Source organism: Vulpes vulpes, chromosome 10, assembly GCF_048418805.1.
Source record: "Vulpes vulpes isolate BD-2025 chromosome 10, VulVul3, whole genome shotgun sequence".
Classification (NCBI taxonomy): Eukaryota; Metazoa; Chordata; class Mammalia; order Carnivora; family Canidae; genus Vulpes; species Vulpes vulpes.
In genome coordinates, this window is record NC_132789.1 from 76,592,805 (window position 1) to 76,609,324 (window position 16,520).

General features: G+C 33.6%; 1 protein-coding gene across 26 annotated transcripts in view; it reads right to left on the reverse strand.

The window, feature by feature from the left end:
• ANKS1B (ankyrin repeat and sterile alpha motif domain containing 1B) overlaps window positions 1-16,520 on the reverse strand; it is a 1,023,959-nt gene that overhangs the window by 826,615 nt on the left and 180,824 nt on the right. For all 26 annotated transcript variants that reach the window (XR_011994937.1, XR_011994938.1, XR_011994935.1 and 23 more), the window contains exons 6-8: window positions 16,352-16,453; window positions 12,998-13,111; window positions 11,259-11,425 (exon numbers count right to left, since the gene is read on the reverse strand). Coding sequence is in view for 14 of the 26 variants with exons in the window: in XM_072724641.1 (XP_072580742.1) it covers window positions 11,259-11,425; window positions 12,998-13,111; window positions 16,352-16,453 (383 nt within the window). In the remaining 12 variants the exon portion in view is untranslated. The remainder of the gene's footprint in view (window positions 1-11,258; window positions 11,426-12,997; window positions 13,112-16,351; window positions 16,454-16,520) is intronic.

Genomic DNA, 16,520 nt, shown 5'->3' on the forward strand with positions numbered 1-16,520 from the left:
GAGCAATGAGACAAGAAAAATAAATAAAAGGTATCCAAATCAGAAAAGGAAAAATTGTCTGCTTGCATATGATATGATTTTATATATAGAAAATTCTAAAGACTCTATGAAAAAACTAGAACTAATCAACAAATTCAGCAAAATTGCAGGCCACAAAACCAACAGACAAAAATCAGTTGCATTTCTATATACAAACAACAAAACATTTGAAAAAGAAATAAAGGAAATCATCCTTTATTCACAATAGCATCAAAAACAATAAAATACTTAGGAATAAGTTTAGATAAGGAAGGGAAGGATCTATACACTGAACACTTCAAGACTTTGATGGAAAAAAGAAGACACAAACCAACTGAAAGATACTCTATGTTCATGGATTAGAAGAACTAATATTGTCAAACATTCCAACAAAGTCATCTATAGTCATCACATAATCTCTATCAAACTTCCAATCTCATTTTTCATAGAAGCAGAAGAAACAAGGTGAGTTATTTTGCTCTGATGACCAATGAAATTTGTACTCATAAGCAGAAAAAGGCAAAAAAAAGAAGGCAAAGGCAAAGGCAAATTAGCATCAGATCATTGTAATATGAGACCCACAGATCTGGAGGGCAAGAAAACGGGTGTAGACAGTTGATTATCTTAGAAATCAACATTTAAAAAATATTCTAGTGCAGTATGCACAAACTATTGAATATAAGAATCACCTAGAGTTTATTAAAAATAATCCACTTCCAGGGACACCAGGGTGGCTCAATCAGCAAAGCGTTCAACTTTGATTTCAGCTCAGGTCATGATTTTAGGGTTGTGAGACTGAGCCTCACACTGGGCTCCATGCTCAGCATGGAGTCGGCTTGAGATCTCTCTTTCTCTCTCCTTCCCCCTGCTCTCTAAATAGATAAAAATCTTTTTAAAATATTAATAATAATCCATTTCAAGACATTCTGATTCAGTAGGTTGAGGTGAGAAAGACTATAGAATCATTACTAATAAGGTGACAAATATAAAGTTCAGGGTAATATTGACCTACGAAATAGAATTTAGATTCAAATACAAGTCTGTTTGAGTTGAAAACTCTTGTTCTCTACACTGCAGTGCCGCTTCAAGTTACAAATTGACATTATCCAATAAATTATTATAATTCTTTAATGCAGGGTCTTAGTAAACTAGGGAGGATGATAATTGTAAATGTGACAATAAAGACACTTTCAATGTTTAGGAAACTGGCACTAAGCTCAGTGAGAGTAGGATTAAGGGCTCCGAGGGAATATTCTACAAGCCTTTAAGAACAGATTTATTTCAGCAACACAGAGGATGATTATAGGAAAGGATATAACACAACAGCGTTGTCTCATTTATTTTGGGGGCAAGCAATGTCTACTTTATTGATACACATCTCACTGGGTTCATTATCTTTGTTCATTTTAGAGTTTTTCATTTCCCATCAAATTCATCTTCTTGACTACCTCATTCTTTCTCCAAATTAAGACTTTGTTTCTCATTGTTAGTTATTTGATAGCATAGACTGGAGGCTACTGAATAAATAGAACTGTTGTGAAACTGTAAGCAAATGAAACATTTGAGCTTTAAAAAACATAGATGCTTTGGACACCTGGGTGGCTCAGGCGGTTAAGCCTCTAACTCTTGGTTTCAGCTCAAGTCGTGATCTCATGGGTTGTGGGTGGAACCCCAAGTCAGGCTTCTCACTTGGTGAGGAGTCTGCATGAAAGACTCTCTCTCCCTCTGCCCTGCCCCCTGCATTTGCTCTCTCTCTCTCTCAAAATAAATAAACAAATCTTTAAAAATATAAAAATAATGAATAAAAAAATCAAATAAACAGTATAGATGGTTGAAATAAAAATTCTGGAAAAGGAAAGTAAAAATAACATGAGACAATTTTAAAAATCTAGGCCTGAGAACACAGTTTCTCTTTCTCCTACTTTATTGACTTTGAATACAGAATGGATAATTTTAATTCTTTAGCTGTTAGAAGTTGAATGAATTTCATATTTTCAGTAGTCATGTCTCAAATAGTCTCACAAAATGTTAGAATGAATTCCAATACTCAGTAGTCCTGTTTCAAATGGTCTAATGATAAAATTTTTTTCTAGGTCGCTAGTCCACTATTCCATTAGAATTACTTTGCTCTTCAAAGTAAAAAACATTTCCCTGAACACAGAGATAAGTGATTATCACTGCTGACATATCTCTTTAAGCTCAGGCTCCAGACTGATTTCTTATGGCAAGTAAAATGGGATTCTTTTTCAATGGCAGGTTGTCCCAGGCCTTCACTCCAAAAATGAATCAAGTATACTTTGAAATAGAATTACAAATCAGGTGCATTATATGATAAATGATTGAGGTAACCATAACTTGTGGCCAAAGTTGTCAAAAGTTAACATCACCATTATCCCAAAAATAAGGTTAGAACAAAGTCAAGTTATTATTAAACTTTCAAGAAAATATTACAATTAGCTCCTGAGTATAAAGTATGGATTCTCAGGGAAATCATAATAGCTAAGTCCTTCTATGACAAAGATTAAATTCAAGTTGAAGATTAGAGAGGGATCAGAGAAAATGAAAATTTCAAAATAAAAACTGACATGCTGTAGCTGCAAAGTAAATAAAATGATGAACTTTATAAGCTTCATAAATTTCAAATATATAACGTTCATAATTCTTTAGAAAGGGAGTATACTAACTTGGGATACTTTAACAGAACGTTCATAATATTGAGAGGTATTTGGTGTCAAACACATCTTAAGCACATGCACATAATAATACCATGCATTAGTTGAGCATGTTGTAATCATTAAGAATCAATAATGAGGAAAAAAAAAACCCAGAGTGTTTGCTTAAGCCTATTTTTCCTTATGAATAATGGGAAAAAACTGCTTCAAAATAGCCCATCTCAACTTACAAAGAAAGAATAACAGGGATGAATTTTTTAAATCTTTATCATGGAATATTGAAGAATTTGAAAATTAAAATAAATGAGATGTATGTTCCTATATTCTTATAGATTTTCCATTACATATGTTATCTGGAGCCAAACATGATATTTATACTGTAAGATATTCTTATTGTCAGTCAAAGAGACATTGCTACATAAGAAAGGCATGACTTGGCATAAGATGTTGGTATTTTTATGTTATGAGGAAGTTTATAATATAGTTTGACCAGTTATTTCATGTCATCTTCAAAATAAATGGTCAGGCATTCATTATTTGAAACATCAACCAACAGTAAACTCTTCTGAGATTAGAAAGACTCCATCTAGAAATTTATCCGTAAGTCTGTACCTATAATCAGTTATCAAACAGATTTTCTGATATCTATGGCCTATCATATCAATTCAACAAATGTTTTATTAAGCATGAGAGTGAAGAACTATGCTAAATTCCTCACAGAGAGAAACGTATTTCCCCAGTCACCGAGAGGTTTCTAAGCAAAGCCAAACACAGATTCATGCATAAATAATACAAGGCTGACTACAAAATTTACATAACACACTTGTAAATAAAATGTAATGATAGCCAATCCAAATAAGTTGGCTTTTAACAGAAGGATCAAAAAAGGTCTTGTAATATATTTTTTTAAAGATTTTATTTATTTATTCATGAGAGTACAGAGAGAGAGAGAGGCGGAGACACAGGCAGAGAGAGAAGCAGGCTCCATGCAGGGAGCCCAATGCGGAACTCATTCCCGGGACTCCAGGATCGAGCCCTGGGCGGAAGGCAGGCGCTAAACCGCTGAGCCACCCAGGGATCCCCTGTAATATTTTTAATAAAAGATTTTATAAAGAATGGTTTTCAATATGTAGAAGATAGAGAAAAGAACTATGTATGAATAAACATTGTGAACATGGGCAGAGATAAGGAAAGACAGACATGCTTGAGGGCAACCCATTTTACCAAAGCATCCTATTTATCTAAGACATTAATGAGAGAAAGCTGGAAATATATAATGATGCTGGAAGACAGAGCCCTGAGTGCCCAAGTTAAAAGTCTACATTTAATTTTTACAATGAGGACCAGGCCTAACTTTGAGAATGAGACTGACATGACCAGAACTGAACTTAAAGCATACTGATCTGGCAGTAGTATTAAGAAAAAACTGGAGCAAATGATGAGGAGACACTAGAAGCAGGTGGACAGAATGAAAAACTCTTAAAATAACTCAGTAAGAGGTAATGAAAGTCTGAACCTGCAGAATGGCAAAAATGATGAAAAGGTGAGGGTAGGCCAGTCTGGAAGATACTAATGACAGACAGAATGGCTGTAACTAAGAACCATTAATAATATGACTACCATGACTATCCAGTAGGTTAGGATCATGACCTTGGAAGATATCAAACCCAAATTTAGATCCCAGTTTTAACGTTTGGTAGCTGCATAAGCCTGGACAAGTTATTTTGGTCTTGATTTCCACATTGAGGATAATAAAACCTACCCCATGGCATTATTGTGAGGAATAAAAAAGATAATTATTTTAACATGCTTACCACAGTGTCTAGTATATAGTTAAAACTTAGTACAATATAAATGCTAGCTTCTTGTATTACAACTATTTGCAGAGATCAGTGCTTGACAAGTGCTCACTGGTTTTTAGCAGCCACTTCTCACTGTTGGTTCACCCTGTAGTTGTGGTCATTTAAATATCCCAGAAACTTTTTTAATGTACCTCTTCCCCAACTAAATCTCTCCAATCTTATACTTAAACTCCTGAAATTTTAGGAATCTAAATATAGGATTTTATTTTATTGTAACTCCCACTGAATTCTATTTTTACTTTGAAGCAAGAATGTTTACTGAGGTAATTTTTCACGTACGTTCAATTATATGCCATGTTTGCTATTCCTCCTTCACATCTGCAGACCTGATTATGATAGGTGACTAGGGTTTTTTTTCATGGCAAATATTGATTAACACAAATCCAAGAATAAAACATATAGCACTTCACTAGAGAAGTCTCTTTTGGGTTGATATTGAGTAGTTATTGGAAGTTTGGACAAAGTTGGACAAAATAAAACATAAAAATCAAAATGTCATGTCTTCAGGAGAACAAAAGAGAGTAGCTCTTTTTTTCTATCACTGACAGAGGCCGTATTAACAACCCCCCCCCTTTTTTTAACTGGAAGAAACTAAGGCTTTGGAGACTTCTAGCACTTCCAATAGTCTCCCTGCTAATAAGTGGCAGAACAGAAAAAACCTGTCCTTGGACTCTAAATTCATCTCCAAATAATTAAACATGTTTTCAATAAAAGTGGTTGATTCACAACATTGTTTTATATGTATTCCATTATGCAATGTTTGCCTTTTTATACATTTATCATTCAATAAACTTTCACTGAGAGACAACATTGCAGGGTATTGTGCTAGGCAGGATGTCATTACGGAGATCAATCAAATATAGATTTAACCATAAGAAGCCTGCAAGAAATTATATAAAAATATGTACACATAAAAGACAAAGCAGAACAAAGAGATGTGTCATGAAAGGGAAAAGCAATTGCATTGGAAGTTCAGAAGAATGACCTCCACCCCCTACACCCCACCCCCACCATTTCAGAGGGCAAGGATATCTCAAGGATCTTCCTACATTCACTTCAGTTACAAGTTCTTCCTGGGATGAGTGGAGGGACAAAAACCTCACCATTCTGATTCTGGATTTTTCTTTGTAGGTACATATGCTACATAAGTATAGTTAATGCTATTAGTTTCAAAATATTAACTTAGGTCAACAAGATCTATATCTTCTCCAAAGATCCTGGAAAATCTGTTAGGACAATTCAATCCCAGACTTAGTATACAGCAGCCTTGAGTCACCACTGCCAAAAACTTTGTTCAACTATATAAGACATGAATTATTTAGGTTAGAAATATTCTGAATACTATATTCTCAATAAGGTAACTGTTACCACTGTTTAAGATTCACCTCCACCATTAAAAAAAAAACTCATTATGTGCTAAAGAATCACTGATAATCCTGAAAGAAGAACCCCCTATTTTATGTTTCAGAAAATTCATTTCCCAAAGTGCTGTGAATTTGATAGGAATTGGATGACACAGTCATCGGAGTCTCTCAGAATTCTGAAGTTGTACATTCCTGATAGTAAGCTCTAGAGATTATATTTTTGAAAGTAAACATTATTTTAGAAATGCCATTTGTATTCTAGGCAACCTAATTTGACTCTACTGACCTTTAAGACTTCATGTATTCTGACACCAAATTAACTATCTTTTCCTATGGAGAGTCTCCAGTACAGTCTCCCCAACAGTGTTCTCAAGCAGGTTATAGACCCTTGGTATAAAAACTGAGACACTGAATCCTAAAATCTTGATATATTACAGAAAATATCTCATACTTCAGAAGGTTTACATGTCGTTAAAGATTTTGCATTGGAAAAGAAAGTAAAATAACAGAAAAGAAGTATACTGCTTGATTTGAAATTGCACAAAACTTGGCAACACAACCTCTTTCAAACAAGAAGTCTTTACATGCCATTTGTATCCAGGTTTCCCTTAGGGAAAAAAAATATAATGTATTTCATCCCTGAAGCTTCCTATTTATTTCTTAGAGATATAATCTAATGAAACAATAATACTTTTTCTATTTTAAATATTAAAAAAAGAAAAAAAGTTTTCCTGAAACCTAGATTCTGAAGTCTGCTCTAATAATCAAATTTCTCTGTCGTATACGTATTCACATTTAAGAGTCGGCACATTGTTTATACACATGGAAAAAGAAACTGAATATATGACCTGAGAAAATAAGAGAAAAGAACATTTTTTCAGATTATTTTATATTCTTTCAAAATTCTAAATTTCATGGGTTGCTAAAGTATGTAAAGATATTTATATTTCTTCAAAATTTACATTCTAGATTATATAATGTCCTAATTCAACTTAGAAAATGGCTCCATATGCATATTATAAAAGCACTTAAAACAGACTGACTTTTGAATTAAAATTTATGCAAGGGAAAATGTAATTTTAACTGGAGCTAGCCTTCACATTAAATGTAAAACATCCAATTGAATACATTCAATCATAATAAGAATTTAATTTTTAATTCACTTATATTAGTAAAATTGTTCAAACTACTACCTAAGGCTAATTAATATTTTAATAAAATCAGAAACCTCTAATTCAAAAGTACAAGTTCTTACATAAGACAGCTGATTTTGTATTTTAAATTACTGAATTAGAGTGCCCTCTATTGGAAGAAAAAAATGGCAATGAAAGCTAAACTAAACTAAGAATTGTTAAAATACCCCTAAAATTCAAGGCACATCACTAATATGTAAAATACATTTATATAAATAATAATAATAATAGTACAAATGCTACAAAATTATATTTTCCTCACATTTTTATTTCTTCTAAATTACTTTTGGAATTATTTGTCATATTATAATGAACAAAGTGGGTATTTCATTATCACCTAAAATTAAACTTTAACTGAATCCAAATGTCCATCCTACAGCCAATAATGCAAACAAGCAAAAATATTATTCCACATGTAATATTCCAATGTAATATAGAAATAATTTTAATTTAGGACTAGACTGGGAATTTTCTTTGATGATAAACTGAAAATGTCTCTAGCCCAAAAGATTTTTTTAGCTGCTCTCATACAGCAATGGGAGAATTAGACTGGATACTGGAAGACCCATGATGAGATTTATTCTAGCTCTATAATTCTATAATTTTGTGGTATTATCAAGACCTCAAGTTGTGACTCAGCATCTCAGGTCTGAATTACCTCTGTAAGGCCCTGGCGGATTTTGAGGCCTCTAGACCAACAGTGTGCACATTAGCTTTCTGAAAGAACAAGGCTCAGAGCCACCCAAAACAATTCTGATTTAGTTGGTCTAGTTGGTCAGAACATGTTACCTGAAGGTATCAGGATTTTCTGAAGCCTCTCCAGATACGTCTAACATATAACCACTGCTGAGAATCACTATGTTTCTTCCCAGAACATCTGACGATAGTTACCATTTTTATCTTCCCAGGATGTCACCATCAGGATAGAACTCCCTTACTCAAGAATTTACTCTCCTCACCGTCAATATTAAACTTCTGATTAGCTTCTCAAATCTAATTATCTGCCCTTAACAAAACATCTGAGTGGTAATGGATACGGCATCAGCCCCAGACTGCCTGCCTTCAGATCCTGGCTCTGGCAATTAACTGTATAAACGTGGGAAAATCATAAAACTACTCTATGCCTCCATTTTCTCATTTGTCAGATGGGAGGATAATACCGCCTTCCTCAGGGTTATTATGAAAATTCAATCAGTTAATATAAATAAAGTACTCAGTAAATGTTAAGTATTACTGTTACTTACCCAAATCTGTTTCCCACTACTTTCCAAAATCAACTTTCATGATAAACCATTATTCTCAAATTATATGCTATGTCTCACCTCTGTGCTTCTGCACATAATGCTTCTGCGAGCTGGAATCCTTTCCCATTCACTCATTCATTCACTCATTCATTTCAAAACAAATACAAGGCATATCTCCTCTCCCTCCAGAGCTCTGAGTTTAGTCTCTCCCTACCTCCATGAAGCCTTCAATGAATACCAGTAAGTCTTTGCTAATCTCTCCCTTTTTAAAAAATTCCTTTGGCCACTGGATAATTTATTATGAGAAATGTGGCTGGGAATTAAAGACATTGGCTCTGAGTTTGAATCCTAGGTCTGCTACTTGCCAGCTGAGTCATTTCCCAAGTCTATAAATCCAGTTAGGATTACTGTGAGGACTAAGTAGCTTAAATCATAAGGCATTTGAACAGTAAGCATCTAATAAATGTCAGCCCTTATTTATCTGTTGTTTCACATGTTAGTCTTATCTGTACACTGCAACTGAAGCCTTCTTTGAATAAGAATTTTGAACTCCTGCAAGTCAGGAACCATGTTTGATTACTGCTATTATAAATCTTATAATCTACAACATACTGACAAACGTGATCTATAAGTACTTAATTAAATTTTTACTTAAATTTTTGCATAATTTGAGAATACAATTCATAACAAAACTCTGAAGAAACATTTTTGATGAACAGAAATATTCAATATAAGCAACTGAACCCAAATAAAACATAGTCTATAGAAAAGGGTCAAAATAACTGGATTACTTTTTAAACATTTAATGACAAGTTTCTATCAGATCTTCCAAAAGGGTACTTCCAGTGATGTCTTTTATCTGCTCAAAATCCTTTAGATTTTTCTCATTTTCTAAAAAATAAATTTAAAATTCTTATCCTGACATTCAAAATCACCCATGGCCTGACCTCAACCTATCCTTCTAATTTTATTCCCCATCTTTCCCTTTATAAACTCTATTATTTCAGATAAACTGAACTACTTGCCCTTCCTCATAAGTACCCTCTGCTTTTCTGCCTCATGTAACCTTTATTATTTAATATGACAATACTTTCAAGGAACACAATATAAGGTTTGTCACAGGAACAAAGAGTGATTGTGTGAAAGGATAAGCTTGAATTTTAAGAATTTCAGTTCAATTTATGAGCCCTAATTTCTCTATACAGTTTTGACTTAAAAAAAAACACTTAGCCTTCATTCCCCCAAATTATGTCACCCTCATAATTCCAAAAACCTCAGATGTCACTACTTGAAATATATAAGCATGTAAGCATGGTCTCAAAGTATAGGGTTCAGACCCCAGGGTATACAAGATACCTACTGAGTAAAAGAAAAAAAAAGAGCTTTCATTTACACTTATTCTTTATCCTTCTAATTTACCTCATATATTCTTAGAATAGTAGTAGATATATGTAATTTATGAATACATGAATTTGGGATGTTAGCTTAAAATTTGTTTACTACGGTACATACTACAAATTAGGGCTTTCAGAAATTCTATGGGTTCGCTACAAGTAGAGGACCAGAAGCAGTCAGTTTAGAGAAATCTTTAGGGACAGACCTAAAAACCTATAAACACCATGTATTATTTATGCAGGATAAATGTTTTAATTTGAACCAAGCTTCAAGGAAATGTTGAAATACAACTGGTTTGTCATTTAGAGATGACATATAACTGTTTAAGACTTTTAAACGGGAAGTTTTATCCTGATGTTAAAGTCACTACAGTAAATATCTCATTAATATAAAAATTTCATTTGGTTAAACTTATATGTATTTACATATACATGTATATATATATATAATTAATCATAATTATTCATAAAGAGCTTTTATTGGAGCCAATAATATGATGCTTTAAAAAAGACAATGTAGCAAAAAACAAAAAACAAAAAAAAACAAAAAAAAAACAAAAACCAAGAACAAAGAGTGTAGGGAGTAAGACTAGCCATGGAGCTAGACTAACAAGTACTATCCTGGGAAACAAGATACATGTTAAGTAACTAAATGAAGTAAACATTCTCCTAATAGTCACTCTACTTGGCAATTTTTTTTAGTTTTCATAAATAATTATGACACACTTAACACAATCCACTCTTATTAGCTTTTGAAGAAAGCATAATATTTCTGTAACAAATTAAGTTCTAAAAGTGAGTAAAGATTTCGTGTCATAATACTACATTTCCTTTGATACCATTATACCCTAAAAATCCTACCTCTACATGACTCAAAACAGATATACAAATCTTAATTTTAAATCGAGTGATTCTCTACAGGGTGTTTTGGTCTTTTTTTGCTATAGTGTTAATATAAAATCTAAATGAGCAAGGATCTCTAATTCATGATTTAGACTCTGAGCTTGTAGGTTGCATGAGGGATTAGTTTAAGATTATAAAAATATGGAGTCAAACTTTCCACAATGTCTCTCCCCTACCGTGACATACAGAGTGACCGAGAAACATACACACACAGCCCAGCTCCATCTTTCTTCAAGATGGGGCAGACTCAGTTCATAGAGAAAGCGGGAAACAAAGACAAAAGGAAGATTTTTTTTTTCATTGGAAACCAGTATCATCACACCCAGTAAAACTAAAAGAACATAATCAAAGACACTATGATTTCATTTGTTAGCAAGTTAGCAGTAGTGAGATTCATCACAAACTATAAATGATTTATCAAGGCATTCTTTCCCCTACACATGCAGTGAGAATAAAACAGCAATAAACATCAGAAAAAGAGCAATTGGGAATCTGACATTTGACACTGGCAGAATCAGAAGATAGGATAATGCACAAATCCCATGCCTCTCAGATACACAATGAATTGGCAAAGACAGACGTACTGTCTTCCTTCCCCCCTTACTTACTACACTCTGGCTTCCATTTTTCCCAAGTTCTTCCTCTGAAATCTTGCTCAAATTATCTAAGTAGTGGTCTGATATTGTGTGGCACAAATCTTCAAAAGAATAATCCTTTTCTTGACAGAGTTTTATTTCATCCAAGAGTTTTGATAATTCTCCAGTCACAGTTTCACCTGTAAGAAAATAGCAATTTTTTTTCAAAGTTTCAAGAAGGGCTATTGCCTAAACTTCCTATTAACTAATAAAAATATAACTAGTATGGTGATAGAACTCATATTATGACAAATAAGATTTAGTAAGTCGGAAAATACTCCATTGAAAACAAGATACTAAACTATGATTAGTGCAAGAACTTATAAAAGACAAGGAGAAATCCCAATTTTGCCCGTTATTACTCTGATTCAAAATAGAAATAGTATTGAAGGTTTATACATGTATAGTACATAAAAGCATGTGGAATGAATAATTCCTAAGGTTTTATTCATTAGAACATTTCATCTTTAACAATCTTTCACTGGCATTATAGTTCACAGAAACACAATTCATTCAATAACTCATTAACAAATTTTAAATGGTATTGGGAGCCTACTTCATAGATTCAATAAGAAGAAATAGAATGTATTTAGACAAATAATTACATAATTAATAAATAAGAATTGTGCAATGCGACATAAAGGAAAAACACAGAAGGAACAGACAAATAATATGCATCATCTATCAAAATGTGAATATTTTGCAGGCTGCATGCAAATATGCATTTCTCTAATCATTCTCAGAAAGGTACCTTACATGTACAATTTCTCCTGAGAATAAATAAAACTCCAGTAGTTATAATCCAGATATCAATATTTTTATTCTGCATTAACACATTTTAGCAAGGGGCACCTGGGTAGCTCAGTCAGTTAAGCACCCAACTCTAATTTCGGCTCAGGTCATGATCGCAGGATTGTGGGATCAGCCCCGCTCTGCATTCTGCAGGGAGCTGGCTTGAGATTCTCTCTCTCCTTCTGCCTGTCCCCCAACTCAGGTGCACTCTCACTCTCTCTAATTAATTAATTAATTAATTTTAGGGAACTATCTACCATAAAATATCCACTCCATGTAAACTTCATGACAGCAGAAATTTCTAATTTTGCTGACTACAATGTCAGGACCAAGAGTAGGGTCTGACAAACAGAAGTGCTCAATAAATGCTGACTGAATGGGTGCCTAGGTGGCTCAGTCCATTAAGTTTCCGACTCTTGATTTCGGCTCAAGTCTTGGTTTCAGGGTTGTGAAATTGAACCCCATGATGAGTGTCAAGCCCCCGTGCTGAGCTCTTCACTGCTTAAGACTCCCGTTCCCTTTCCATATGTCCCTCCTCCACCATCTTCTTCTTTTAAAAAAAAATGCTGACTGAATAAACAGATAAAATATAGAGTATAGGGACGCCTGTGTGGCTCAGTAGTTGGGCACCTGCCTTTGGCTGAAGTTCTGATCCCAGGATCCAGGATCGAGTCCCACATTGGGCTCCCTGCAAGGAGCCTGCTTCTCCCTTTGCCTGTGTCTCTGCCTCTCTCTCTCTCTCTCTCTCTCTCTCTGTGTCTCTCATTAATAAATAAATAAATATTTAAAAAATATAGAGTGTATAAGATATAATTTATTAGATTTGAAATTTTTATAAGTGTTAGCCTTTTTGTACATTTAGGACAAATCTGTACATAAATATCTAGTACTATTTCAAGGGTTTATAATTAGCTACTCACTCTTAGTCTTTTGGGAAGGAGACTCAACAGGAGATGAAATATGTATTTCTTGTGTTGTATCTTCTTGTACATGCTCTTCAAGGGCTGCTGATCTTCCCACACCTTCTAAATATTCTGTGTACACAAGTTTTTGAAATTACATAGTCAAATTCACTTACTTTAGAATCAATAACTAAACTTCAGGTTTTATTTCTGGTGACCAGTTTTTCATCTATTTTTTCTCCTCAATATATCCTAAGTCTTTAAAAGAACTTAAAAAAAAAAAACCTGAAAGACCTTCATGAATTATTAATTTAAATCTTTTTAATTAAAACATAAAAGATACTTAGGAACCTAAGAGACACATAAACCCTCTTTGTGAAAACTAAACTGGTCACATTCTTTCCTTAAAAATAAATTCACATGTTAAAAACATAGTAACATCCTTAGTTTCCTTAAATATATTATTCTACCTGAAGATTTAAAAACCTCTGAAAGATGCTTTGAATAGACTTGATACCTAAACAGGAATACCGAATTCAGATGGATACAACAACTAGTCAGGTAACATAAATGAATGAAATTTAGGTTATAATGGTATTTACTCTTGTAAGATAAGCATAATTACATATTAAAGTTTATTTCCACAAAGAAATAATGTTCTTTCTCATTATTTTTGAGGTAGTGTTTTACACTCAGCCTACCTCTCATTTTTCCAATTTTGAGGAAGATACAATTATAGTAACAGCAGCTAAAAAACTTAAATGTAGCTTACTATGCAACCAGCAGTATTCTAAGTATTTAAAATAAGTTAACTCACTTGAGCCTCACAAAACTATGACATGGGCACTATGAGAATTTCAGTTTTAAAGATGACAACTCAAGGAGAAGGATTTTTAATTGACCATATTCATACAGCTAATAAGTGGCACAACCAGATAGACATGGGACAAGAAAATATCTCACTTTTCTCTTAAGCATAAGGAAAACGGCATCTGAACACAGAGAACACAGCAAGTATGTGGAGCATGATTAACTAGAGAGTAGGTGACTCACTGAAAGTTCAATAGTAAAGTAAAATTAAAGCCTGTTCTTTTTGAGAAAATGAAATTCTAAGGTCTTAGCTGAAATTCCAGATTTTTCTATGTTGAAAGCTAATTAAATTTTTGTGGAAATACAGTGCACGCCTAAAATATGTAATCTAAACAAAATATGTGCTATCTGGCAAAAGTATTCCATCTACAGTGGCTAGTTTGTAGTCTCCATCTAAAGGATTAAATCCATTGATTTCTCCCCACAGGGATCTTTTTTTCTTACATGTCTTTATTCAGAAGGAATCTTTTTTCTTAAAATCTAGTTAAGAAAGTTTGTGCTCTCATGCCAACCAACTGTGTCTTTATACCATCCAAACGGTTTCTAAGGGCCATTCTACTAGGCAAACAAAGCAACCTATGGAAGTCTATCCTTATAATTTTGACCCAGTGTAGTACTTATGTAAAGTGAATTCTTCCTCTGGAACACAAATAGTAATTTTATCTACTCTAAATTGGTTTTAGCGAAATAACAAGCTTTTTCATTAAACTTAAAATGCACCACTGATTTGTGACCCAGGAATGCAAAAGCATACAGATAACACATTCATATTCTAAAATCTGCCAACAATTTTAAAAATTCAAAGATGTCCTGTATGTTCAATACAAATTGACATACCTAATGAACCTTGACCATTTAAGGGAACACAGTTAACTCCTAGCTAATAACAATTTCATCTAAGTTAAATCAATACAATAAATGTCTGTAATTACATCATGTCTTCTTTTTAGCAGATGACATTTATTTTGCTTTTCCCAAAAGGCGTATTATTCACAAGCCTCTGTTTTTTAAAGTTGAGTTAGAGACAAAAGTTCAATATGAAATATAAAGTGCCTAAAGGGAAAAGACAAAAATGTTGTATACCATTCTTTTTTATTAGCTTTCATTCCACTTGATTTTAATTTGAATATGTAGAGCCACTCTTGTATTATCTGATTTATCTCTATATGCACTTGACTTGTAATTAACTTCCTTATTAACAAGAAAATTGTAGGGGACTGACCTTCCCTTCCCTAAGAGGTTTTGAAAATAAAGAGAGAAGACAGCATGAATGACCTCCTGTAGCTCATCTATTCTTTTTACCCCTCTTTGGCTTCTGTTGACTCTTGTATCTCTGCATCACCTGCCTGACTTGGTTTTAATTCGTGTATCTCCTGCAGGACAGAGTTGTCCTTCAGTTTCCCAACTAATATCCAGGGAAACCATCCTGTCTCCCTTCCCTATTACACTTGCTGCCAATCTGCAATAATTAGGGGATAATCATTGCTGAACAGTGTAGAAGCTAACTGGAAAGGAGAGAATCAATGTCTGGGGTTTTAAGGGAAACATACTATATGTCAGGCCTAATCATGAAGCAAAATGGGAGAGTATTTCAATCTAAATTTTCATTAAAATTTTTAGATCAAACAGGGAAGTATATAATCCTGCAAATGAACCTAGGTGGTTCTCAAACATTCAGTAGACCTTAGGTGACCTTTACCAAAAACAAAGGCTGGCAAGACTGAATTATCTTATACTACTAGATTAAGGAAGAAATAATCTGTATTATTCTAGCTAAGTATAATTCTTGTTGTTAACCCAGCATTTATGTACCAGGTCTACTACCCCAAACAGGATATGAGTTTGAGCAAGTCAGCCTCTCAGAGCTTCAGTTTCCCTCATGTGCAAAAAAAAGGCAAATAATGATATCAGACTTACCTACCTCACAAAGTTATAGAAATCAGACAAAATAACAGAAAATCCCTGAAAACTCTTAAAACATTATCCAAATGTAAGACCATCAACACTTTATATAGTCTTATTACCATCAAGTTCCTAACTACATTTTTACTATATGGATTTAAAAGACTATTATCAAGTGATTGAAAAACCACTTTTGCTTTTCATAAAAATACTCATTAGCTGAAAACAGAAATAAAACATTAAAAATTATTATTATTGGGCAGCCCCGGTGGCGCAGCAGTTTGGTGCCGCCTGCGGCCCAGAGTGTGATCCTGGAGACCCAGGATCGAGTCCCACGTCGGGCTCCCTGCATGGAGCCTGCTTCTCCCTCTGCCTGTGTCTATGTATCTCTCTCTCTCTCTTTGTGTCTCTCATGAATAAATAAATAAAATCTTTTAAAAAATTATTATTATTATTTAGTTTAAAAGTCTACCAGAAAAAAACGTAAACAGTAAGTTTACTTACAAGTAAACATTGACTCAAAACTCAAGAGAAAACTACAGTAGATTTAATCTAATCTTAACTTTAAGACAAGCTCATCCATCATTCAATATTGTTTACCTTGTAAGAGTGTTGCAATCTGGAGAGATTTCTGAGACGGATGTTCCTTCAGAATGTCTAAGACGGTTCTACCTAAGCTATCCTTTATGTTGGCATCAATTCCTGAAAGAAAAAGAAAAATCCACTAAATGTACAACCACAGAAGTGTCATCAGAAGATACTGTCAAGA